The 26,338-nt window shown below is 50.5% G+C and overlaps 1 protein-coding gene across 1 annotated transcript in view; it reads left to right on the top strand.

Annotated features, from left to right (window-relative positions):
- Positions 1-390: 390 nt before the first annotated feature.
- Positions 391-26,338, top strand: part of LTF (lactotransferrin) — a 31,634-nt gene continuing 5,686 nt past the window's right edge. Inside the window, exons 1-14 of the mRNA XM_036267053.1 lie at positions 391-481; positions 5,304-5,467; positions 8,493-8,601; positions 8,911-9,093; positions 10,070-10,217; positions 11,077-11,132; positions 12,726-12,904; positions 13,337-13,511; positions 14,355-14,509; positions 15,576-15,666; positions 16,238-16,285; positions 17,182-17,337; positions 18,909-19,050; positions 25,279-25,346. Coding sequence (XP_036122946.1) covers positions 430-481; positions 5,304-5,467; positions 8,493-8,601; positions 8,911-9,093; positions 10,070-10,217; positions 11,077-11,132; positions 12,726-12,904; positions 13,337-13,511; positions 14,355-14,509; positions 15,576-15,666; positions 16,238-16,285; positions 17,182-17,337; positions 18,909-19,050; positions 25,279-25,346 — 1,726 coding nt within the window. The 5' untranslated portion in view covers positions 391-429. The remainder of the gene's footprint in view (positions 482-5,303; positions 5,468-8,492; positions 8,602-8,910; positions 9,094-10,069; positions 10,218-11,076; positions 11,133-12,725; positions 12,905-13,336; positions 13,512-14,354; positions 14,510-15,575; positions 15,667-16,237; positions 16,286-17,181; positions 17,338-18,908; positions 19,051-25,278; positions 25,347-26,338) is intronic.

The raw sequence follows: 26,338 nt of genomic DNA, 5'->3' as shown, positions 1-26,338 counted from the left end.
TGCCCACCCTGGCCGGCTCCCGGCACTTTAGACACCATCTGCCAAGGGAAAGGTCGGTGTCACAGTCAGGTGACCCACCCTAGGACCCCTGCTCTGGGTCCCACCCTCTAGGAGGCAATGAGACCAGAGGGAGGACAAAGCGCAGGTCTGTTACCTCCGGGGCTTCCAGACTGATGGAGGGAGAACATCCCGTGGGAGGCAGCACCAGGCACACCTGCCGGGGGGGCTGTGAGCTGGGATTCCTCCCTCTCCCGGTGCCAAGCCCTGCCCGGGCACCTCTCCTTCTCCCTTGTCCCTGTCGTCCCCTCCCCAACCCCCAGGGTTCTTCGCCTCCAGGAACGGGGGTGGGGGAGGGTCACGGGGCGGGGCAAACCCCCGAATAAAAGGCTGCAGAGCGGGCAGAGCCTTCGTTCGCCTCAGACCCCAGACATGATGCAGCAGCTCATCTTCCCCGTCCTGCTGCTGTCCCTCCTGGACCCTGGTGAGTACAGGTTCCGGGGGGAGCCCCCCGCCCTCGGGTGGGGCCCCCACCACTGCGCCCTGCCGGTGGGGACCCAGCTACCCGGCGCCTGCGGCCGCCTGGGCACCGTGGTCCCGCCCACCGGCCTGGGAGGAGCCGAGCCGAGCGGAGCCCAGGCGTTTGGAAGCCGGAGGGCAGCTTCCCGAAGCGCCTTCCCAGGCGGTCCCGGTTTACCTACCAGGGCCTTTGACACCTGTGGTACTGTTACCAGCGGTTTGCCTGGGAGCCGGTGAGTGCCTTGCCCAGGACACACTCAAGATCCCAGCTCCTACAAGGGCGGTGCTAACCGGCAAGACAGAGCCTTTCCAAGCCTCAGTGTCAGGGACTGTGCAAACAGCTGCCCGCACAGCTGTGAAGGGCCGCAGCAGGGTGCCACCTGGTCAGTGGTAGCGAGGATGTACCCACACCTCCCGCCAGGCGGGGCAGGGCGGTGGCTCAGACCTCCTGATGAAACCTTCTCAGAGGGTGGGGAGAAGTCATGTCTGGTTTCAAATATGTCCATACCAGAAGGGACTAAACAATTGTTAGTTCTGTACCCAAACATCTGGAGTAATTTCTGGGGTGCTCTGAGTGCACTCCCCCGTGATGGGCATTAGTGATGTCCTATATATGTGGGCAGGGCTTCCTCAGTGAAGGGGAGGGTCCCAGGCAGCAGCAGGAAGGGCTGTGATGGGCAGCAGCTAGGCAGTGAGTGTGGGGTTCTGGGTAAAAGCCCCCCAGTGATGCTTTAGCTCAGTACAGCTTCCTCCTGTCTTAGGACATCTGCTTAGGGGGCAGCAGGGAGCTTATGCCCTCAAATGGAGGGAGCACGGTGCCATCCCTGTCCCTGCCTTCTGGTCCCCTTCTCCACATCCGTTCTCATGGGTGCTGGTCCCTCTCTTATCTAAGGCAGGATTGGGCCTGGCCAGTACCAACTGCTCAGGATCAACTTCCTTCTGCTCCCTGACCTGTGGCCTCCTGAGCCACCTGGAAGGGACCAGAGGCAGGAAGCCTTGCTTTGCTGGAGGTGGTCATGGGCCATGGTCCAGGGTTCTGGCTCAGAGTTGTACCCACTTTCACTGGAATGTTTGGTTGCCTTGGCCCCCAGAGCCCTGGGAGCCACGCGTCTCCTGTACCCTCCCAGCGTGCCTGGGACACCTTGGGCTGTCTGCAGGGGAGGGCTCGTGAGCAGATGAGGCAGAGGGCTGAGTGTCCTACCCCAAAGCACATCCGAAGGGGAAGGGGGCTATGCTACCAAGTGTTTTTGTTTTGTGTTTGTAACAGTTTTACTGGGGTGTATTTTACATCTTGTTTAATTCAAGTGTCTGACTCAGTGCTTTTTAGCAGTTTTATGAAGTGGGGCAACTATCGTGTAAATCAGATGTAGAACATTCCCATCCCCTTAATATGATTCCTCATGACGATTTACACTTAACCTCATTCCCACCCATCGGGCAACCACTAATCTTTCTGTTTCTATAAATTTGCCTTTTATGGACAGTTCATAGGAGTGGAATCATATAATACATGGTCTCCTGTGTCTGATCCTTTCACACAGCATCAGTGAGGCTCATTGATACTGTTGTTGCCAAATACTATTCCACTCTATGGAGGTGCCATTCACCAGCTGTTGGACATCCAGCTGGTGTCCACTTTTGGCTATTCTGAATAATGCTGCTATGACTATTCGTGCAGGAGTCTTTATGTGGACATATTTTTTTTAAAAAACTAGTTTCTTTATTGATTTTAGAGAGAGAGGAAAGGAGGGAGAGAGAGAGAGATAGAAACATAGATGAAAGAGAACATCAATTGGCTGCCTCCTGCATGCCCCCCACTGGGGATTTGGCTCACAACCTGGGCATGTGTCCTGATCAGGAATCGAACCGGTGACCTCTTGGTGCATGAGTCGATGCTCAACCACTGAGCCATACAGGCTGGGGCTAGACCTATGCTTTTATTTTTGAGGGGTATGTCTTTAGAAGTGGACTTGCTGGGCCATGCGGTAACTCTGTGTTTAATGTTTTCCCAAAGTGCAGACCATTTTACATTCTCAGCAGTGTATGAGGGTCCCCATTTCTCTTGCCACCTTCTTGCCAACATTTGTTATCTTCTGTATTAGTGAAACCATTCCAGTGGGTGTGAAATGAGTATCTCGTTATGCTTTTAATTTACATTTTCCTAATCAATAATGATGCTGAGCATCTTTTCATGTGCTTATTAGCCATACATGGATCATCTTTAGAGAAATGTCTATTCATATTAGTTGCCATTTTGGATAGGGTTGTTTGTCTTCCTGTCACTGAGTTGTCAAAAGTTCCTGGTAAATATTTTCTCCCAGCCTGTTGCACATCGTTTTCTTTTCTTTACTTTACAAAAGTTTTGGATTTTGCTAGGTCTAATTCATTATGTTTTTTATTCATGGATTGTGCTTTTGGTGTCATAGCTCATTAATCTTTGCCCAAGCCAAGGTTGCAAAGTTTTTCTTTTGTGTTTTCTTCTAAAAGTTTAAGTGTTTTTACCTCTTATGGTAAATTCTGTGATCCACTTTGAGTTGATTTTGGTGTGTGGTGTGAGGTGAGGCTCTGACTTCACCTTTTTGCATGTGGGCATCTAATTGTGTGAGCACCATTTGTTAACAAACTATCCTTTCTGTTAACCACCTTGGCGCCTTTGTCAAAAATCAATCGACTTGTAAATATAAGAATCTGCCTCTGGACTCTTAAATCTGCTTTACTGATCTATATGTCTATATACTAAAACCAAACTGTTTTGATAGCTGTAGATTTATAGTATGTTTTGAAATTAGGAAGTAAAATTCCTCCAACTTTGTTCTTTTTCAAAATTGTTTTTGGCTTTTCTATATATGGTATATAAATGTAAATTATAAATTATATAATGTTATTTTGCTCGTTGCCAGAAATTAATTTATTCTATATAATTTTTAGAACCTGCTTATCAATTTCTGCCAAAAAAAGAAAGAAAGAAAAAACTTGTTGGACTTTAGAGAGGGATTGTGTTGATTCTCTATATCAAATTAGGGAGAATTACCATCTTAACAAATATTGAGTCTTATAAAGCATGAACACAAATGTCTTCCCATTTATTCAGATCTTTAATTTACTTTGACAAAGTTTTGTAATTTTCAGTGTACAAGTCTTGCATTATTTGTTAAATATTTTCATTAGTATTATTCTTTTAGGATGTTATTTTAAATAGAATTATATTTTAATTTTAATTTTAGGATCATGTAATGCTTGTATGCAAAAATATAACTTTTATTATTATTATTTTTTTAATCTTCACCCAAAAATTTTTTTTACATTTATCTTCAGACAGAGTGAGAGAGAGAGAGAGAGAGAGAGAGACATCCATGTGAGAGAGACACATTGATTGGTTGCCACCTGCACGATCCCAACCGGGGCCTTGGATGAACTGCAACCAAGGTCCATGCTCTTGGCCAGAATTGAACCTGGGACTCTGGTCCGCAGGCTGACGCTCTAACCACTGAGCCAAACTGGCTAGGGCTATAATTGGTTTTTGTATACTATCTTGTATCCCATGACCTTGTACTTATTAGCTCTAACAGCATTTTGTAGATTCCTTAGGATTTTCTATGTAGAGGATCATGTTGTCTGCAAATAAAGACTGTTTTACTTCTTCTTCTGTCAGAATGTCTTTTTTTTTCTTGCCTTATTGTTGTGGCTAGGACCTCCAGTACTCTATTGAATAGAAGAAGTGAGAGTGGAATGCCCTTGCACTGTTCCTGATCTTAGGAGGAGAACATTTAGCCTTTCACCATTTTAATATACTGCTCACTGTAGGTTTTCATAGATGCCCCTTTACCAGGCATCCATGTGTTGTTGTTTTTTAATTTTTAATGTATTGATTTTAGAGAGAGAGGAAGGGTGAGGGGGGGGAGGGGGAAAAAGGAAGGGAGGGAGGTGGAGAGGGAGAGAGAGAGGGAGGGAGGGAGAAAGAAAAACATTGATTTGCTGCTCCACATATTTATTCATTTTTGGTTGATTCTTGTATGCACCCTGACCAGGCATCAGACTTGAAACCTTGGTGTATCAGGCCAACACTCTAACCAACCGAGCTACCCAGCCAGGGCACCTGTGTGGATTTTAAGAGCTGTGAGCAAATCGGGTCCAGCCTTCTCCCTAACTGCATCGATTCTAGCAACAAAGGCAGGCTGGGCAGGAGAACCAGTCTTTGTGAGCAGAGGTGCAGGGTGGTAAGGCAGGCGCTGACTCATTTGGTACACCACTTACTGCAGCCCTGGCAAGGAGCCAGGTGTATCTTCCTTCGTTCCCTTGGCATCCCCTGGCGAGATGCTTGTAGACACAACAATCTAGAGGAACCTGGATCCTTGGCTGGACTTTGCCATTGCTGAGCAGCCAGACACTCAGCCTCCTCAAGAGCCAGTTTCCACATGAAGAGCAAAATCCCTTTCTTGTCCACCTCCCAAGTTCAGGTGGGACAAGGCAAGTGGAAAGAACCCCCTAAGCGGATGCAAGGGGTCGTCGGCATAGTGGTGGGAAAGGTGTGGTCACAGGAAGGAAAGGAACCCAGAGGTTCTGAATATCTCCTCTAATTTATAAAGAATCCCAGCCCTCTGGCCAGCACATAGTTCCTGTCGGGACAGCAAGACACCCCCACCTGCAGAGAGAGGCCTGACAGGCACAGAATGGAGAGGGAAGGGGAGGAGGCGAGAGAGCTGGAGGAGTCTGGAAACTCCGTCGGAAGGTAAGGCGTTCTCTTTTGTGGCAGTGGTTGAATCCTTACTCCTTGGCCTTTCTCCCAGGACTGTGTTTGGCTGCCCCTGGGAGAAACATTCGATGGTGCACCATATCACGACCAGAGACCAAAAAATGCTCCAAATTCCAGCAGAATCTGAGAAAAGTGGGTGGCCCCGCTATCTCCTGTGTACAGAGAACCTCCTACATGGGGTGTATCCAGGCCATTGCGGTAAGTCAGGGCCACATGCTGGGTAAGACCTAACTGAATGGAAGGGAAGGGAAAGACATGGAATAAAATAACAAAATGTGTTCTCTCCTCCTTTCTTCCTGGATGCTTGTCAGCTGGGGGCAGCCCTCTCTCAGAGGACACCGAGCTGCTCAGAACACAGAAATTAACATTGTAATAAGGTGGAGAGACCATGTGTGGGGAACCTGGGATCTCCACATAAATTGTTGATAACAACTGTCCAGAAATGACACAGCAGCAGTCATATTGGATGAATATGTAACACTGGCCAATGTCAAGGTTACTCTGAAAGGTAAAACCTCCAGAAGATCATGAGCTCTAAGCCCTGTGAGAAATGAGCTCAGCTGGTCATGGTCACCGCATCGTGTTTGGGGGCCTGCCAGGGCACTGGGCATGGCAAAGACACTTGCCCAAGACATTTTCAGAGAGAGAAAGGAGAATCATGACTTTTGGATGATTTCAGATGCTTTTTGTTTGTTGGGATGTAAGATCTACAGAAATAATTTTTACTGAGTCACCCAACAAATATGTTCTCTGTGCCATGGGTAATCTGTGTAAAAGTTTTCAGTAAGTTCTAGGTTATCGGGCCCTGGCTGGTTTGGCTCCGCGGTTAGAGCACTGGCCCTCTCACCAAAGGGTCACGGGTTCAATTCCCAGGCAAGTGCATGTACCTGGGTTGCAGGCTCGATCCGGCCCCAGTCAGGACACGTGCAGGAGGCAAAGGATCGATGTGTCTCTCTTATCAATGTTCCCCCCCCCCCCACCTCCTTCCCTCCCTTCCATTCTCTCTCTAAAAATCAGTGGAAAAATATCCTTGGGTGAGGAGTAATCACACAACAACAACCAAAGGATCTAGGTTACTGCAACAGGACTAGGGGGAAACACCTCGTTTGAGCAATGTTTTAGGATCTTGTTTACAGCTGTGGTCTGTGGAGAAAGAGCACCAACCTTCCTGCCGGCTTAAAACGCTGGTTCCTAGCCCTGTTCCGACCTGCTCAACCCAGGCATCTGCGAATGAGGTCACAAAATCTGCCTTTTTAACAGAGTCTCTTTCGAAATCAGTTTCACATACCATACATCGCAATAAAGGTGAGAGAGACCATGTTAACAAACGTGGATGTTGGAAGTCTAGAGGACAGACTGCTTAGCAGCGCTACAGCAGAAAGAGAAGCCTCTCAGCTTTTAAGCAATGAACTAAATGATGAAGTAAACGGACCTATTTTAAAATATAAAAATAGCCCTGGCCGGTTTGGCTCAGCGGTTAGAGTGTCCGCCTGCGGTCTGGAGAGACCCGGGTTCGGTTCCCGCTAAGGGCACGTACCTCGGTTGCAGTTTGTCCCCGGCCCTGGTTGGTCGTGCGGGTGGCAGCCACTCGATGTGTCCCTTTCACATCGATGTTTCTCTCTCTCTCTCTTCCTCTCTCTCCCTCCCACTCTACCTGAACAAAAAATGGAAAAATGTCCTCGGGTGAGGATAAAAATAATAATAATAATAAAAATAAAAAATAAATAAAATATAAAAATAGTAACTCATAGCCAGTAGAAACATTTAAACAAAAATTTAGAAAGCACCCGAGTGAATGTGGACCAGCTCTGACAAGTGATTACAATTTACATTCTATAAAGAACTAACTCAAATGGATAAGAAGTGTAGGATCACACAAGAAGACTGATATCAAGGTAGCATTCATAACGGAATTCATAATGAATAAAAATACTTATAGAAATGTTGCCCTTGAAAAGCAAACCTAAGCAATTGCATTTTTGGAAAGAAGAATACGGAATATAATGCAAGCCCATCCATGGAATAACATGCTGGTGATGCTGCGGTGAAATGACCCCCGCGGTTGGCGGCATTCTAAGTCAGCATCACGAATCTCTGGGAAGCAGCGTGGCCGCCTACCGCAGCCAGGGCCACGAAGGTCGACATGCTCCTTGTCTGGGCGATCTCACCCTCAGATGCCTGTCCCGCGGCAACAGGTCATCAGAAGGAGCAAAAGCGATGAGGACAAAGTGTGGTTTTAATAGCAAAAAACAGAAATATCCCAGGTGCTGAGCATTTGGGGGAATTATTTAATAAATTATAGAACAACCACATTATAATAAAATACTGTAAAGGCAGGAAAACCAATAAAGGCTCTACAGAAGAAAGAGAATGTAGTTTTAGATGAATAAAGCTGACAACAAGATATTACCTATACCAGATTGCAAATACAAGAAATATGTGAGCAGATGAGAATAGGCTAAAGAGGATGAACATGATTTGTTGTGATAATTTTAAGATAGTTTAATAGCCTGGCCAGTGTGGCTCAGTGGTGGAGCGTCGACCCATGCACCAAGAGGTTGCTGGTTTGATTCCCGGTCAGGGCACATGCCCAGGTTGTGGGCCTGATCCCCAGTGGGGGGCATGCAGGAGGCGGCCAATCAGTGTTCTCTCTCATTGATGTTTCTATCTCTCTCCCTCTCCCTTCCTTTCTCTCTAAAAATCAATAAAGAAAAAGACTTAAAAAAAAAAGATAGCTTAATAATTACAATTTCTATTCAATAAAAGAGTTGAAATAAATATAGAACAAATGCAGGGAGAAAAACATGTAGAACAAACAACTTTAAATATAAACCACGGCAAAGAGTGTTATACAGGGTGGAGGGAGAGTAGATTATTGTTGTTCATATAGAAAATAATTCAGTAATTAATAAATAATAATACAAGAATAAACTTTCACATACTCACAACCGTAACCCTACTTTGGCCCACCCTGTACAGGTGGGTGGGCACATGAAAAAGAGGCAGTGTGCCAACCTCGAGAGTTAAAGCAGTTGGGGGGCTGGTGTCCATTGTCCCGAAAGAGGGACCCTCGGCTCATGCCACCTGTCACAGGACGTGAGTGGACATGATCAAAAGCTGACCCTTCTGCAGATTCTTCCGGCCACAGGGCCCTCTGACGCTCGCAGCCACGTGCCCGGGTTAGGTGGGTTTTCTCCTGAAGCCGTCTGGCCTCTGTTTTCAGGCAAACAAGGCAGATGCTGTGACCCTCGACGGCGGTCTGGTGTTTGAGGCAAGCCTGAAGCCCTACAACCTGCGACCTATAGCAGCAGAGGTCTATGGGACCCAAGAGGGTGAGTTCTCCCTGGGGACCCAGAGCTGGGGTGGCCATGGCCATGGCCCTGGGCCCTGTGGAGTCAGAGCGGATGAGTTGCAGAGGTGGGGTCTCGAATGGCATCACACCTGAAGGAACAGAGTCCCTGGGAACTTTGGGCCAGAGGCTGACCCACTGGGGCGGGGCACCGTGAGCTCCCTGGTAACCAGGACAGGCTCTGGGTAGTTCTGCACCAGAAGAAACTGCAGCACGTGGTCCCCTGCCCACCTGGGGCCATTTTTCTCCCTTGGGTCCAGGCTGAGAGGGGTGATTGTCTGCCCCTTTGCAGAGCCCCAGACCCAATACTACGCTGTGGCCGTGGTGAGAAAGGGGAGCAACTTTCAACTGAGCCAGATACAAGGCAGGAGGTCTTGTCACACCGGCTTGAACAGGTCTGCCGGGTGGAACGTCCCTGTGGGCATCCTTCGTCCATACCTGAACTGGACAGGGCCACCCCAGCCCCTTCAGAAAGGTGAGATGGCTGGGGCACTGTGGGTGACTTCATGCCGAAGCCTCTACTCTGCTTCACACACAGCCACTTTGGGGCCACACAGGTGAATGTGCAGGTGACTCCGAGGTGGGGACAAGGTTAACCTGGGGGGTTAACTGCTCCAGCTGCCCTTGGGAGCTGATCTCTAACCTCAGAACCTCAGGACAGAGGCCAGACCTCTGGCAGGGTGGAGGAAGGGGCTGCCCATGGGGAGTGCACCCTGGGAGGGGAGTGCACACGGGGAGGGGAGTGCACCCTGGGAGGGGAGTGCACACGGGGAGGGGTGTACACCCTGGGAGATGAGTGCACCCTGGGAGGGGAGTGCACACTGGGAGGCATGTGCACATTGGGAGGGGAGTGCACACTGGGAGGCCTGTGCACACGGGGAGGGGTGTACACGGGGAGGGGAGTGCACCCTGGGAGGGGAGTGCATACTGGGAGGGGTGTATACCCTGGGAGGGGTGTGCACCCTGGGAGGAGAGTGCACCCTGGGAGGGGAGTGCACACTGGGAGGGGTGTACACCCTGGGAGGGGTGTGCAACCTGGGAGGAGAGTGCACCCTGGGAGGGGAGTGCACCCTGGGAGGGGTGTACACCCTGGGAGGGGTGTGCACCCTGGGAGGAGAGTGCACCCTGGGAGGAGAGTGCACATTGGGAGGGGTGTGCACTCTGGGAGGGGAGTGCACCCTGGGAGGGGAGTGCACACTGGGAGGGAAGTGCACACTGGGAGGGAAGTGCACACTGGGAGGGGTGTACACCCTGGGAGGGGAGTGCACACTGGGAGGCATGTGCACACTGGGAGGCATGTGCACACTAGGAGGGGAGTGCACCCTGGGAGGGGAGTGCACCCTGGGAGGCATGTGCACACTGGGAGGGGAGTGCACCCTGGGAGGGGCGTGCACACTGGGAGGCCTGTGCCTGGCTGCCTCACCCTCTGTCCTCTTTCTCTGTGTTCACAGCTGTAGCCAACTTCTTCTCCGCTAGCTGTGTTCCCTGTGCAGATGGAGACCTGTACCCCAACCTGTGTCGCCAGTGTGCAGGGACAGGGAAAAATAAATGTGCCTGCTCCTCCCGTGAACCATACTTTGGCTATTACGGTGCCTTCAGGTGAGTGAGACTGTACTCTTCTCCCTAGTGGCCCGAGTGCCACGTGTGCTCAGGCCAGGAGGCCTTTCTCTGGCCGCAGGTAGAGCTCAGCCTGCTGTAGGGGCCGAGAGGGGGTGCAGGCCCATGGCTGTGCAGACAGAGACGCTGTGCAGAGGCTGCTGACTCGGCCCAGCGCGTTCCCCTCACCTCTGCATGACCCCCTGGTCTCCCCAGAGAACCATGAACCTGGCTTTGCCCTTGCGTTGTCCTGGGTTCTGCCTTCTGACTTCTGTCCCCTCCCTAACCAGGGGTGGGCTGAAGGAGTCTGGTCATGGGACAGCCAGTCCCAGGCTCCGGCTGGGCAGGATGGAAGGGTGTCTGGCTGAGGGCATTCTGCCCTGCGTGCCCCCACCTCCCGGAGCTGGGAGACAGCCAGCTCTGCCCCGTGACCCCTGCGCCCTCTCTGCCCCCGCGCTGAGGCTGACCGCTCTCCCACCCCCAGCACCTCCAGGGCAGCCAGATTTACAGCGAGGCCTTCCCGCTGCTCTGGCAGGGGCACCTTTGCCCACTCAGTCTGGGAGAAAGGAGCACATGGCCAAGGACCTTGAGACCTTGTCCTCTGGCGTCGAGTCTTCAAAACTCTTACATAGAAAGACAGTTTCGCCCACGCAGCTCTCAACGCGAAAGGGAGGGGGGTGCTTTGTCCAGCACCCGAGTCCTTCCTCCTCAGAATCTACCTGGACGTGGCCTCGCCACCTTCCCCGTCAGCCTCTGAGCCCTGCCCTCCAGGGCGCCGATGCCCAGAGGAGACGCGCCGTTCCCCGGGAGTCACAAGGAAGAGGCCGCTCTGCTGACCCTCTTGTGCCCGCTCACTTCACAGGTGTCTGAGAGAAGGGGCCGGAGATGTGGCTTTTGTCAAGGACAGTACAGTGTTTGGTAAGAGCAGAGAGCAGACCCAAAAGGCTGCCCCTTTTGTCTTATCATGATTCTGGATATTGAACTAATGGGATTGCTCATTTCCGGCACTATTATCCAGGTTCCCCAGAAGGCTCAGCTCTTGCTTGGTGTCATTTCATAGTTTAAATGATCAGGGTTCTTTAAACGTGTGCCCACTGCTGTTCTCTCCCCCCCCCCCCCCCAGACACCATGCCAAGGACCTTGACATGTGTCCTCTCAGATGTATGGGTCTCGATGATGTCCGGTCCCCGTGTGGGTTCCTGGGTCTAAGTCACACGGTTTTACTGAGCACCAGAAACATCATTACTGAGCATTAGGAACCATGCTGCTGCCAAGGTTTTCCACCCAGCACTTTGTTCTAGAGATTTCTCTGTGCTGTTGTCCAAATGCCCAGGCCTGTGGTTCTAACGGCCGAGTAATGGTCCATGGAACCCACCCACCAGATTTTACTTCCCTGTCACCCTGTGATGGGCTGGGCCGTCCTTTACCACAAACAGCTCCATGATTCATGTCTTTACCTGTGTCCTCTTACTGTGTCGCTGGAGAATGTCCTGAGGGACCTCACGTGAGGAGCTGAGCCTGCACAGGCCGAACACATTCTACCCTGAACCACTGGGGACAGACCCACGACATTCCCTGCAAGATCTTCAAAGACAGGCCCCCCACCTCCTCCCAGGACCTCCGGAAACAGGCCCCCCACCTCCTCCCAGGACCTCCAGAAACAGGCCCCCCACCTCCTCCCAGGACCTCCAGAGACAGGCCCCCCACCTCCTCCCAGGACCTCCGGAGACAGGCCCCCCACCTCCTCCCAGGACCTCCGGAGACAGGCCCCCCACCTCCTCCCAGGACCTCCGGAGACAGGCCCCCCACCTCCTCCCAGGACCTCCAGAGACAGGCCCCCCACCTCCTCCCAGGACCTCTGGAGACAGGCCCCCCACCTCCTCCCAGGACCTCCGGAGACAGGCCCCCCACCTCCTCCCAGGACCTCCGGAGACAGGCCCCCCACCTCCTCCCAGGAACTCCAGAGACAGGACCTCCATCTCCTCCCAGGACCTCCGGAGACAGGCCCCCCACCTCCTCCCAGGACCTCCAGAGACAGGCCCCCCACCTCCTCCCAGGACCTCCAGAGACAGGCCCCCCACCTCCTCCCAGGACCTCCGGAGACAGGCCCCCCACTTTCCATCTACTTTTATTTTTTTCTAGATTTGTGGGTAAGTCAGCACCTCCTGGCTGGTTCCTTGGTTTGTCTCCATCAGGTGACCCTTTCCTAGGCGGGGTTGCCATGGAAACAGTGGGGTCTGGCTCAGCTTCCCTGGCTCACCAGCACCAGGGCAGCCCATACGATCCAGTCAGAGCATCACTGGACTGGCGCCCAAGGCTTCCGGACACTGTCTTCACCTTTCTGAGTGTCCTGGAGCAACCCAGTGCCTGTGTGTCAGAACCCCCAGTGTCGTCAGCTGTGTGAGACGTCTCCTCCAGCTCGGATTCCAGGGGAAGGGACCCCAGCTCACGGTCACTGCCTGGAGTAGGCTCATCTGGGCCCCCTGACCGCCTCCTCTCCTCGTTCCCCAGAGAGCCTGCCGGACAAGGCTGAGAGAGACCAGTATGAGCTGCTGTGCCTGGACAACACGCGGAAGCCAGTGGAGGAGTTCCAGGCCTGCCACCTGGCCCGGGTCCCTTCTCATGCTGTCGTGGCCCGCAGTGTGGGGGGCAAGGAGGACTCCATCTGGGAGCTTCTCCGCCAGGCACAGGTATCAGCGCCCACAGCCCTCCCGCCTGCTTGCATTTGGTTTTGGAGTTCCTTCCTCCCCTGGCTTCCTGCCCCTCTAGAAGTCTGCAGCCTGGCCGCCCAGGGGTCTGGGTTCAGGGCGCTGCTGGCCCGGGCTGGCCCCTCACAGCGGGAGCTAGGAGGCCCCTCCGCGTGTGCTGAGGCGGCTCACGGGCTGCAGAGAGCGGGAGGACCCTGCCACTTTCTTAGGGCTCCCAGGTGCGGGCCCCAGCACTGCAGAGAATAGGCTGTAACCGGGCTGTGTCGCAGAAGCGGCCTGAGTCCCTTACAGCAGGAAGTCGGCCAGGCTTTCCGCTCTCAGAATCGCCCCTAAATTCCGGGTCTGTTTCAGCGCTGCGGGTTCGTTTCTTCCTTCCTGCCACTGCCCTCATCGCTTCTGTGTTTCCTTTGTCAGGAGAAGTTTGGAAGAGGCAAGTCGTCCACATTCCAGCTCTTCGGGTCCCCCACCGGGCAGAAGGACCTGCTGTTCAAAGACAATGCCCTTGGGTTGTTGAGGGTCCCCCTGAACATAGACGCTGGGCTGTACCTCGGTGCCAACTACATCACTGCCATCAAGAGTCTGAAGGAAAGTGAGTGAGGCCGGCTGGTGCAGGGGGTGAGCCTCTGCCGAGTCCCTGGGGGAGGGCACCTCGTGCCCCTGGAGCGTGGGCAGCTGGGCCCTGCCCCGTGTGGTACCTGCCCATGTCCCGGCCCCTGGAGGTCTTGGCTGTGGTAGGTCTGATGCAGGTGCAAGGGCCTTCTGTTGACCCAGTAAGGGCATTTGAACACGAGGAACTGACTGCAGAAGAACGTGCCAGTCGCGTGATTAATGCTGCCACCTGTCCCTGTGTGCGGCAGGCCCCCAGCCCTGACAGAAAAGTCAGTCTGTCTCCTAAGAAGTGAGAAGTAGGAACACGAGCCAAGAGAGCCGCGGGCCCTGGGGCGGCCGGAGGCCTGGTGCACCCCGCCCTGTGCCTGGCTCTGCCTCTCACCGTGGTTCTTCCTCTGCGGGGGGCGTGGTGTGGAGTCTGGGTGAACCCAGAGGTTGCACTGTAGTCACTGGGGTGACTGCAGCCTTAGGGGAGGTCAGAGCTCAGCTCAGGGTCCCCTTGGCCATCTCTTGGGTCCTGAAGCTTTTCTCCTGTGGGGCCCAGATATTAGGCAAATCATTACACTAAAGACTGAAGGTGGATCAGAAGCCAGGAGAACGGGGCTGAGAAGCAAGGGGGACAAAGTGGCCTGAGGAGGGGCTGTGCGCAGGCAGTGGGGGGGCAGGGCAGACAGACTTCCTTCTAGAAGTAGGACAGGTCTGCATCTGTGGGACGGCCAAGCAGGCAGGGCTCTCGGAGGGGTGCCCGGGCCCCAGGCAACTTGGCAGCCGGGAGTCCTCGGTGAGGCTCAGTGCCCCGTTGACGGTGGTGTCCCTGGAGCAGAATCATCGGAGGTGGAGGCAAGGCGCTCGCGGGTCGTGTGGTGCGCAGTGGGCCCCGCGGAGCAGCGCAAGTGTCTGGAGTGGAGCAGCCGGAGCCCCGACGTCATGGCCTGTGCCACAGCCGCCACCACCGAGGACTGCATCGCCCTGATCCTGGTAGGGCTGCCCGCGGTGGGGGCCTGTGGCGTGTGCGGTTGGGGCAGTGGGCTCGGCAGAAGACCCCGGGTTGTGCACCCGCTCAGAAGTGATGGGGCCCCAAGAGCACTTCCGTGAGGTCAGGCAGGGTGAGCCCAGGGCCTCCTGCAGCCCAGCGCACGTGGCCAAGCAGGCCCAGCTCTCCTTAGAACGCCGCGGGTGGTGGGCTTGCCGCTCTCCTGAGTATCGGCACCAGGTAATTTGGAAAAGAGAGAAAGGTATGACGTAAGGTAAATAGTAAGAACCAGGAGTGACGTGCACAGAGACACCACAGCTCGTCTGGGGTCCTGGGCGTGTCCACGCATAGGTTGGCCGCAGCCCCGGTCACACCAGTAAGGTGGTTTGGAGTCCTTTTCACTCAATAGTACATCGTGGCCATGTCCCCATGTGAACACAGCGCCTTTGAAAACACACGACAAGGTGATTTCAGGAGACCTCTTCTGTGAAGTGGCTGGGTCATGACCCTGTCCCTCTGTGTCCCCTTGTTCTGTTATTATCAATAACCTGTGCTGTGCACCCTTGAATAGAAATCTTCATATGCATCTCCAGTTACTTTTAATATTATTATAGAAAGTTGTTCCTGGGTCAAAGAGGGCACTTGGGATCTTGACGAATCCATGTTCCCACGCTGGAGCCGATTTAATGAGCGTTGCCGCTCCTTGGTCGGCCCACTTTGGTGTCGCCCTTCGAGTGTGGTCCGCTGGTCCCATCTGTCTCCTGAGTGAGTGAGGCCTGTGGGGAGGTGTCCCAGGCGTGCTCGGAGTGCACAGGGTTTTGCTCAGAGGACACAGGGCTCGTGCGGCCTGTGCCAGGTCTGCCCAGGGAAGTGACGTAGGAAAGACCCGTGGGCTGGCCGAGGACTCACAGTGCCCAGGGTGCTGGCTCTGGGTGCTCGGTTCAAACGCTCCCTGCCGCTTTGTGCGGGGTCACGGGGACAGCGGACGTGAGCCGCTCTCGCAGACGGCCGTGAAGGCTGGCGGGACACGGGCAGCCTGGCCGTGACGCTGCAGTTGCATTGTCTTTGCAGAAAGGAGAAGCTGATGCCATGAGTTTGGACGGAGGATATATCTACATCGCGGGCAAATGTGGTTTGGTGCCGGTCTTGGCAGAGAACAAAAGTAAGTGTCGGGGGGTATCCTCTCTGGTTTATTCCCCTGGGCCATGGGGTAGGGGTATGGAGAAGTCACCCCACTCAGGTCCCGGTGGAGACACTGGGAAGGATGACACATTCAAACAGGAGAATCAGGGAAAAGAGTAAACCAAGGGGCCGTGTTCCCCACAGACCCTCTGTGCTGAGGTCAGACAACATGCAGGACAACTCAGAAAGTATAGTGAATGGGTGGAATCTACTTTATGATGAAAGTGCTCAGTTATAAAGTGTAGTGTCTGTTTATGTCTTGCCCAGTGTTACACAGTGCTTTCTGTCCATATAGGAATATGGCTGTGGAATACCCAGTCTTGCGTACTATTGCATGGGGTTCTGCAGTGGAGGGGCGTCTGGGTAATTCCCAGCAGCGGCTGTGAGCAGTGCTGTGTCCATGCCTGTGGTGACCATTGCATGCATCTCAGCCGCTGGAGCCGCTGGACACTCTCTTTGAATTGGATTCTGCGTTGCTGAGATTTAAAAGTTTATGACTTCTCAGTAGATCCAAGTGTTTAACGACATTTTGCTTGTTTTTATTCTTTCAGAATCCGAAAAAAGCAGTGACTTGACGTGTGTGAATAGACCGGTGGAAGGTGAGTTGGAATCGGTTATTTTCAGGGTCAAGGGTAAGTTCTTGTTGCTGGAAGAAGGGGGCAGGAAATTGAAAAAACTCATAGGCAGAGAAGCAGCCGAAGTTCTTTCACAGATGTAAGTGATTCATAGAGACTTTTAGTTGATGTTTAGGTTGACTTTCACACTTGGCAGAGACCTCTCAGAGTTCCTCACTGCGCCCTGGCCACATGGAGGAGAGGGGTTACCTCCCCGTCTCCTACAGATGAGGAAACACTGGCTCGGAGTCTCCTGAAGCGCCCAGACCTCACGCCCAGGCACAGCTGAAGATGCTGGGGCACCCTCCTCTGTGCTGGTGCCGTGCCCTGTGCACAGCCCCACCTGCCCGTCGGGGCTGCTGCTTGCTCAGCTTCGGAAGAGGTCTGCACTGCCCACAGCGGGAGTGTCAGGTGCACCCTGGGAGGAGGACTGCCACCACATTGACCCTGTCACCATGCAGGACTCAGCACAGGGTGGCCCTTGGAGACACACCCCTGCATCCAGACAGCACTTAGCCTGGCCCAACGCACATCGCAGTTGGTGACTTAGGCGCCATTGGGGTCACACGAAATGTTCAGTGTGTGTGGCTTTAGAGTTCACATCTGAATTGCTGGTTCATAACTCAGGGACAGCGTGTGGCTGGTCAAGGATAGTCCCAGCCTGTTCACTTAAAGAATCAGCTTTTCGTATCTCATTTCATAGCCCCAATTAATCTCACCTTAACAGAGGACAGCAGCCTTTTCGGTCTACCTAACCGCGTTGCCCGGGGAGTCGTTGCTGGTGATGCTCCTCGACCTGCTTTGGCCTGAGTTGCAGACAGCGGCTGAGAGTCCGCACGCCAGGCCCCTAGAGATCAAGGCTTGCTCTTCTGTCGTCCCAGGGTATCGTGCTGTGGCGGTTGTCAAGAAATCAAACACTGGATTCACCTGGAATTCTCTGAAAGGCCGGAAGTCCTGCCACACCGCTGTGGGCAGGACTGCGGGCTGGAACATCCCCATGGGTCTGCTCTTCAACCAGATAGGCTCCTGCAAATTTGGTAAGGAGTCCTGAGCGGGCAGGGCGGCCATCTGGGGTGGGCACGTCCGCTTCCGCAGGAACCTGGGGGCGGGGGGGGCGGCTTGCAGGCCCACAGCCTCTGTTGGTGTGAGCGGGCTCTCCCCTGGCTGCCTCGCAGTCCTGCTGCCCATGTCCCGCCCACCCCCAGGTGATGCTGCGCCGGCAGCCTGTCCGCATCCTGAGAATGGGCGCAGGCTCTGAGAAGTACAGATGGTACTTTTTACCTCCTGGCGCTGCAGGTCTAAATGCCTCACAGGCGCTGGCTTCCTAGTTTGGGAAAAGGCACCTGCCTGCCTCCTGAAAGGGGACTTCTCTTACTAACAGAACTGTCTTCTTACTCCACACTGCGAAGGAGACAGACTAAGACCTCCAGGTCTGACTCCGCCTGCTTCTGGGGCCTTCTGTCCCTGCCACCCCCTGCGTGCCCGTGCCCTGCCTGCTGTGGCCTGGTGTGGCAGGTTCTCGCCGTGGCTCACCTCTGCAGGGCCTCCTTGCTGGCTCTCATGGCTCTGCTCCTCGCCTCCGGTGTTTGCTGTTGTCTCCCTCCACCCCCGTGGGCCGGCTTGGAGCTGTGGGGAGGCTGCCCGGACCACGGTGGGATGCTCCCCAGCTCCCCACCCCGGGACTGGCCCGAGTGCGGCCCTTTGGGTCAGGGACGCGTGGATCTGTCTGATGATGGGAGCTGCTTGCTCATCGAGTTACCTCTATTTCTTCTCTCCTTAACCCAGATGAACCCGTCAACTCCTGTTAAATCCACGATGGGTTAGTTCAGATTTGGTCAAGCTCCAAGGAGAGAAAACCCCAAATAGTAGAGGCTTGAACAAGCCTGAAGTTTACTTTTGTTGTCTGTGGGGCAAGTCTGGGGGTGGATCATCCAGAGCTAGTATGAGGACATCATGTCTGGACCTGGGCTGCCAACATCTGGCTGCTCCAACATATGTGGCTTCCATGCTCAAGGTCACCTCCAAGGCCCATGTCACAAGGGGAGGCCCAGTCCCCGCTTCTGCATCCGGGGTGCAGAATGAAGGAAGGGAAGGAGAAGGGTTCACGGCATGTACCGGTTCTCTTTTAAGGATGTTTCTAAGATGCTGGCACCCAACATTCCCACTCATCTTCCATTGGCCGGTACCTCGCCACATGGCTGTACTAGTCACAGGGCATGGATAAGGCTGGTCTTTAGACCAGGGAACCAGGTGCCCAGGTAAAAGCAGGGTTTCTGTTACGGAGGACAAGGGGAAATCAGACCCTGGAGCGAGCAAGCAGCTGATTGTGCTGCCGGTGGCCAAGTCCATCAGGGGAGGCCCCAGCTTGCGGCTGTGATGGAGGGACCTCTGTGCAGGTAGTGTGTCCCCACCCCAGTCGGGCTCGCTGCCGCTGCCTGCCGTCTGGAGCCTTTCCTGATTTCTGCTGGGCCCTGGGTTGGTGGGGACACACCGAGGCAGTGACTGTGCTGTGTGTCCTGGGCGATCGCACGAACCCCACCCACGCGGTGTCCCCTGCTGCTGGGTTGACCCAGGTGGGAAGAGCTGACCTCCCCGTTCCTCTCCGCAGACCAGTTCTTCAGTCAAAGCTGCGCCCCAGGGTCAGACCCGAGCTCCAGTCTCTGTGCGCTGTGTATCGGCAACGAGGCGGGCGAGAACAAGTGTGCCCCCAACAGCAACGAGAGATACCACGGCTACGCGGGGGCCTTCAGGTGCGTGGAGGGCACGCCCGCCAGCCGAGGCCTCGGGCCTCATCCTCCGACACCTTTTTTTTTTTTTAATCCTCACCAGAGGATATTTTTCTATTTATCTTCAGAGTGGGAGGGAGGGAGGGTGTGAGAGAGAGAGAGAGAGAAACATTGACGTGAGAGAGCCACATCGACTGGTTGCCTCCTGCACGACCCTGACCAGGGCTGGGGAAGAACCGCAACCGAGGGACGTGCCCTTGACCGGAATCGAACCTGCGACTCTTTGTGGTCTGTGGGCCGACGCTCTAACCGCTGAGCCAAACCGACCAGGGCCATCCTCCAGCATCTTGGCACTGCATTTTTAGGGGCCCGACATGGCCTGTCACAGCGGAGCCAGGGGTTCCCGTGGGGGTCTGCTAATAGGCAGCACGAATGAGAGCTCCTCCCACCATCCTCACCCCCGCCCCCCCCAGTGGCGCCTGCTCCGTTGGCTCCGCCCTATGGCCTGGGGCCAAGTCCACCTCAGTGGGCCTCACTGTCCTCATCCTCAGAGGCAGATGGATAGAGCACGTGGTACCTTAAGTCCTATCTACAATTCAGTTTTACGGGGAAGAATAGGTACCACCCTGTCTCCTACTCTAGGTTATCATGTTATACATTTCACTTTTCTCTTTGATTTTGTCCTTAGAAATGGCAAAGAGAAGCAGCATTGCAGTGCTATTCTCCGCCAGTGAAGTGGAAAATAACCCAAAAATAGGTTTTCGGAATGAAGCTACTTAGCTATTTGCAGTGACTATCGACAGCCCACACTTTGTAATCCCATTTGTTAAGCTGTTGCTTCTCAGTGGTGCTCACTGTATTAGGGGTTTGAAGGGCAGAGAAGTCCTCCGCTATCCTTTTCTCCGTTCTCCAAAAATATATTTCACCACCAGATGGCACCATACATCTGAGAGTGCCGCAGGTCAAACTGGTCTTTGAGCTTTTAAATATAAATTCAGTGGCCTTCTCTCCAGTGATGGGATGATATAAAAGTAGCTTTTACTATACTCTGAGTGACTCATAAAAATATTTTATGAATGTACAAACATATCTTTTTTTTTTGTCTTTCAGATTTTTTTTTTTTTTTTATCCTCACCCGAGGACATTTTTCCATTTTTTGTTCAGGTAGAGTGGAAGGGAGAGAGAGGAACAGAGAGAGAGAGAGAGAAACATCGATGTGAAAGGAACACATCGAGTGGCTGCCACCCGCACGACCAACCAGGGCCGGGGACAAACTGCAACCGAGGTACATGCCCTTAGCGGGAACCGAACCCGGGTCTCTCAGGACCTTAGGCCAACGCTCTAACCACTGAGCCAAACCGGCCAGGGCGGTCTTTCAGATTTTTTAAAAATTTTAATTAATTCATTAATTTTTGTTACAGATGTTTCCCTTTTTCCCCCACTGATTCCCCTCCCCCTCCCTCCCAGCCCTGTCCCCAGCTTTGTTGTTCATGTCCATTGTTCATGCACACATGCATATAAGTTCTGTGGTTTATCTCCCCCCACACCCCCTCTTCTGGGGATTGTCAGTCTGTACCCCACTTCCATGTTTCTGGGACTACCCCATTCCTCAGACTGTTATGTTCATTATATTCCACAAATAAGTGAGATCATGTGATACTTGTCTTTCTCTGCTTGGCTTGTTTCACTTAGGATAATACTCTCCAGATCCCTCTATGTTGTCTCAAAGGATAAGAGATCTTTCTTTCTTACCGCTGCATAGTACTCCATTGTGTATATATACCACAGCTTTTTTATCCATTCGTCTACTGATGGACATTTGGGCTGTTTTCAGATCTTAGCTATTGTAAATAGTGCTGCTATGAACATGGGGGTACATATATTCTTTCTGATTGGTGTTTCAGGCTTCTTAGGGTATATTCCTAGAAGTGGGATCACTGCGTCAAATGGCAGTTCAACTTTTAATTTTTTGAGGTAACACCATATTGTTTTCCATAGTGGCTGCACCAGTCTGCATTCCCACCAGCAGTGTACTAGATAAAGTCCCCTTTCCTCCACACCCTCGTCAACACTTGTTGTTTGATGATTTGTTGATGGCGGCCATTCTGACAGGTGTGAGGTGATACCTCATTGTTATTTTAATTTGTATCTCTCTGATGATTAGTGATGTTGAGCATTTCTTCATATGTCTCTTAGCCATTTGTATGTCCTGTTTGGTGAGGTGTCTATTTAGCTCCTCTGCCCATTTTTTAATTGGGTTCTTTGTCTTCCTTTTGTTGAGTTGTATGAGCACTCTGTATATATTGGAAGTTAACCTCTCATCTGATGTATCATTGGCAATGATGCTCTCTCATTGAGTGGGTTGCCTTTCCATTTTGGTGGTTGTTTCTTTTGCTGTGCAGAAGCTTTTGAGTTTGTACAAACATATCTTTAAAGGACTAAGGATATGCAAATGGAAAAGTTGTGATGTGATTTTACCCAGAAATATTGAATAGACACATATCTGATAAAAACCCAAAAGAATCATAAATGGTTTTTTTCTCCCAAACTATGGCAAGGTTATTCTTTTACTGGAAACACCCACACTTTAGTATTTCTACTTATACTAGGAGAAAATGCTTTGTCTTTTGCTCAAATTGAAAGCTGGAACCAGAAGTCCTGCCTACCTCTGTATTTCTCACATCCGAATGTTGCTGGTGCTTAATTTTTAGCTGTAGGCTGTTTCTGATGACTTTCTGTTGCGGTAAAAAAAAGATCTAGCCTCTCATTCTGCTCCCGTTGCTCCTCTACCCACAACCACAAACTTCACTGTTGTTTAGCTCCCAGCAAGATGATGTCATATTCAGTGCTTACACTATTATGAATATGTAAATATGATTCTCATATTAAATATGTGTTCTAATAAGATATTTCCCTTCTCATGCAAAGTGTTTGTATGCTCTGTACAAAGTTAACAGAGGTCTTACTTTCAATTTATTTAATTTTCTGTGCTTTAAAAAATGATCAGTAATTCATCTCAAAACCCTTTGCCGATAGTGTAAATCTCCTAACAAGATACACACAGAGCAGATGCTGTCTCAGGTTCATCCCTTACCTGGCAATGTCACTCCTGAAGACCTCCTGCTCAGTCTGAAGTGGTACCCTCTAAGCCCCCTGCGCATCTGTGGTCCTGGGATTCCCCGGACCATTGTTCTGGGGTTTTCCTTGGTTCTACATTGTGTTAAATCTCCTGTTTCCTGGATCCCATAAACATTAGTTTTCTTGGAAATGAAAAAAAGTCTTGAGAAAGGGTGAATAGGAGTTGCTACTTTTGATTGGTCCCATGTCTGAAGAGATCTTTATCTTACTGAAATGATTATAGTTTGGCTGAAAAACTAAGTGCAGATTGGAAGACATTTTCCCTAGGAATTTTGACAGGATTTTCATATCTGGGAAATGACAGCATTAGGCTGTTTTGACCAATTTTCCTACTGAAAACAAGCAAAAATGCTGGACTAAGTAGACACTCACATTCTTTTTTCTTTTTTAAATCCTCACCGAAGGATATTTTCCCATTTATCTTCAGATAGAATGGGAGGGAAGGAGGAAGCAAGAGAGGGGGGGAGAGAGAGAGAGAGAGAGAGAGAGAGAGAGAGAGAGAGAGAGATTGGTTGCCTCCTGCACAACCCCGACCAGGGCCAGAGACTGAACCACATCCGAGGTACGTGCCCTTAACCAGAATTGAACCCGTGACTTTTTGGTCTGCAGGCTGATGCTCTAACTGCTGAGCCAAACTGGTCAGGGCCACACACACATTCTTAAAAGCAGTGAATAACTGACAAAGTAATAAGGAATTATTAAATTAAAACCTAAGGGAGAATAGGAATTCAGAGAGCTAGTGAAACCACTTTGCCCTGAAGACATTGACCTTTTCTGATAAACTCAAACCCAGAGGTTATATACACCTTTAAGGTAAGAGTGAATCAGAAGTAACTTCCATGCTTACTGCCAGGGGACTTCAAGTTGCCTGGATGCTGAGGGAAATACACACCATTCCTGAGAAATTGAAACCATCAACCAGCTTTTTGCATGGATTTGTAGCTCAAACTTGTGTCCCCTAGGATGGTCTAGAAATTCTCAACTCATAAATTTTTTTTTTAAAGTGGTCCTAGACTGGCAGTTCCTCTAGGAACCTATCTTCTGGTGAGGCCTCAAAGACTGCTCAAAAATCCTATTTCAATAATAATTAGCAGTATACAGTAAAACATAATTTAATACTATTAACCAAACACATAGGTGAAAAAGTCACCAGAAGCAAAATACAGCAGTAAAAACAAAGTTACTATTTTTAAAAGGAATAAATAGAATTTGTAGAAAGGAAAAAAAAATACAGTAATTGAAATTAGCTATACAATTGACCAGTTTAACAGATTAGACATAGCTAAAAAGAGAATTAGTGAAGTGGAGGATATGTGAAATAACTATCTAGAATGTAATTTAGAAAGACAAAAATACAGCAGATTTAAAGCATTGATTCATTGTCTTCTGATTTCTAGACTTTCTGTTGATAAATTTGATACTATTTTTTATTCTTGGTATGTGACTCCTCCTTCTTGAAAATTTTATTTTTGAGTTTTCAACAATTTTTGGCTTCCTAATTCTGAGATAATAACTTTTAGAAGGCTTATGAGGTATCTTAGTCTAACAGATCTACACAAAGACTATTTTGTGAAGGGTAAATAAATAAGACATGTATGATATTTCTCTCTAAATTTATAATGATTGAACAATGAATGAAAAAATTCTTTAGGAGAAATTAGTCTTGGGTTTTATCCAAGGCAAAATGCTTTGAAAACTAGTTTCTTGACAACATTTTAAGTGTAAAAAATAATATTAAAAAGCTATTTTTTAAATCTTCATTGTTCTGAAACTTCACAATGATATTTCTTTATGTGAATCTTTTTTTAAAAATAGAATGGATTGGGCACCTGGTGAGCCCTTTTGTCTGTGATATTTGCTCAGTTTAATATTCATTATAACATTTTAAAGACTTTTTAAGATTATTATTTTTTACTTTTGAAAAACTCTTTTTGTAGTCTTGCTATTCCTTTTTTGTGTGTGTGGCACGTGCCCCTCACAGGAACCGAACCTGGGACTCTCTGGTCTGTAGGCCGACACTCAACTGCTGAGCCAAGCTGGCCAGGGCTGACTATTTCTTTTTACATCTTCTTGTTCTTGTTTCATGAATGCTATACCCCCTTTCATCTCTTTAATGATATTAATTTTAGCTTAAATTTAAAAAGTTTTATTTTCTTTATTTTCTCTGTATCCTCTGAGTGTAATTGCTTTGGTTTCCATATCTTCTGACATTTCTCCAAATATCCAGTGCTCTCTGGCTGTATGTCCATATTTAAGAGAGAAACAACAGAGTTGACTGTTAGCTTTGCATCAGTTGCCATGTCTTGGAGAGTATGGGCCTCACCGTAGGGAAATTGGTTGCTGTCATTTCACTGTGGAGCATCTAAACAGCAGACCCTCTAGGTATTTTCTTTGATTAGATCAGATTCTCCTGTCTATTTCTTGGGAGCCTACGAGAGGTAGGCAGCTATCATTTAACCTTCTAAGATATCAATTTTCATTCCATTCCTTGATTTCAGCGTTGGGCTTCTGCCCTCAGCTGTGTTTGGTTCTCTAGTCCATAGTGTTGTTCAGGTTTAACCTCCCCATGAACAAACCTTCCGTCTTCTGCCAGGGTGAGGAGGTGCTGCATGGGGTAGGAGGGCATCTAAATTGTACCTAGGGAGGCTCTATCGAGTCCTCCTGTTCTCAGTCACTTTCAATGGTATTTCTAGTTATTGAGCCTTTCTGCAGTTTCACAATGCAAACTAGCTTTCTCCGGGGCTCCCCTCACTTCCAACTTACGTTCCAGTTTTTCGTTGCTGTGCTGGGTCAATTACCGCTCATCCATTTGCTCCGTAACTTTCAAATGTTGTCCTTATCTTCTCTCTCTCTCTCCTTGTGCTCCTCTCGTTCATGGGTTTACAACTTTAAAAAGTCTCATAAATATCATTTTTTTAGAATCTTAGAAGGAGGGAAGCTATACAAATGTGTTCAGTCTTACATTTTAAATCCAAAGTTCCTGGAAACATTTGTCTTTATCTTTTCTCTGTTTACTTCAATGTTTCCAATTGGGGAATGCATATTGCAAATATTTATGAAAACGCTAATAGTGTCTCTTCTCCGGCAATGTGTTTGTTTTCTGGAACATTTTAGGTGTCTGGCTGAGGATGCGGGAGACGTCGCATTTGTGAAAGATTCCACTGTCTTGGACAACACCAATGGTAAGTGAAGATGTTTCTCTTTCCCCTTCCGAGCGGTCTTTTCCATTGCAGCACCTCCTAGCATTCATGTCTGCAGCTGGGAAGATAGGAGTTTTCCAGACTTTTGGTTAATTTTGACATTTTTTACTTTGGTATACAACATGGCAATATCTATAGGCGTCACACTGATTTTGACCCCCCCCCCCCCACAAACCCACAAACACACACCAGCAATACGCAGTAGCAATGACTCCTGGCTTTGTGTAGACAACCACAGAAGCATACCATCTGCCTGTCCCAGCCTACGGAAGACTGAGTGTGGATGATACTTCAAAAACAAAAAATAGTCTGACATATGCAAATAAAATTTCCCCTTAAAAAAGGAAGTAGGGACCTTCACTCAGCCCCATGTGAGTTCCCATATGGAAACTCCTCTGGAGTAAAAAAATCACAGCAGATACAGATGGTGGAAGATCATCTACCAGCCAGTGGTGAATAATCATTCTCTTCCGTCCCACTCAGCTTCCCCATTCCTCCTCCTCAGCAGGTGCCCTGCCATTTTGTCCCCGTAGAAAGAATTGCCCCAACTTTCTGCCTTCCTCCTTCAAAGATATAAATAGTCACAGCCACTCCTTCCTCCTCATGTCTCTTGGGACAAGGATTGAGGCCAGACATGTAAATCTGAAATGACCCAATATCAAATGGACAAAGCCAAGAGAGTGGATGGAGGGTTTTCTTGAGAGATGGCAGGAGAGTAGCAGAGGCCTGAACAATGAACCTGCATTTGCACACACACAGCACGCATACAGTTCCACTAGAATTTATGAACCGTCCATCTGTGCATTTGCACACTCACAGGCACGCATACAGTTCCACTAGAATTTATGAACCGTCCATCTGTGCATTTGCACGCTCACAGACACGCATACAGTTCCACTAGAATTTATGAACCGTCCATCTGTGCATTTGCACGCTCACAGACACGCATACAGTTCCACTTAGAATTTATGAAC

This window comes from Molossus molossus, unplaced genomic scaffold (assembly GCF_014108415.1).
Source record: "Molossus molossus isolate mMolMol1 unplaced genomic scaffold, mMolMol1.p scaffold_m16_p_18, whole genome shotgun sequence".
NCBI lineage: Eukaryota > Metazoa > Chordata > Mammalia > Chiroptera > Molossidae > Molossus > Molossus molossus.
This window is presented reverse-complemented; position numbering and strand designations above follow the sequence as displayed.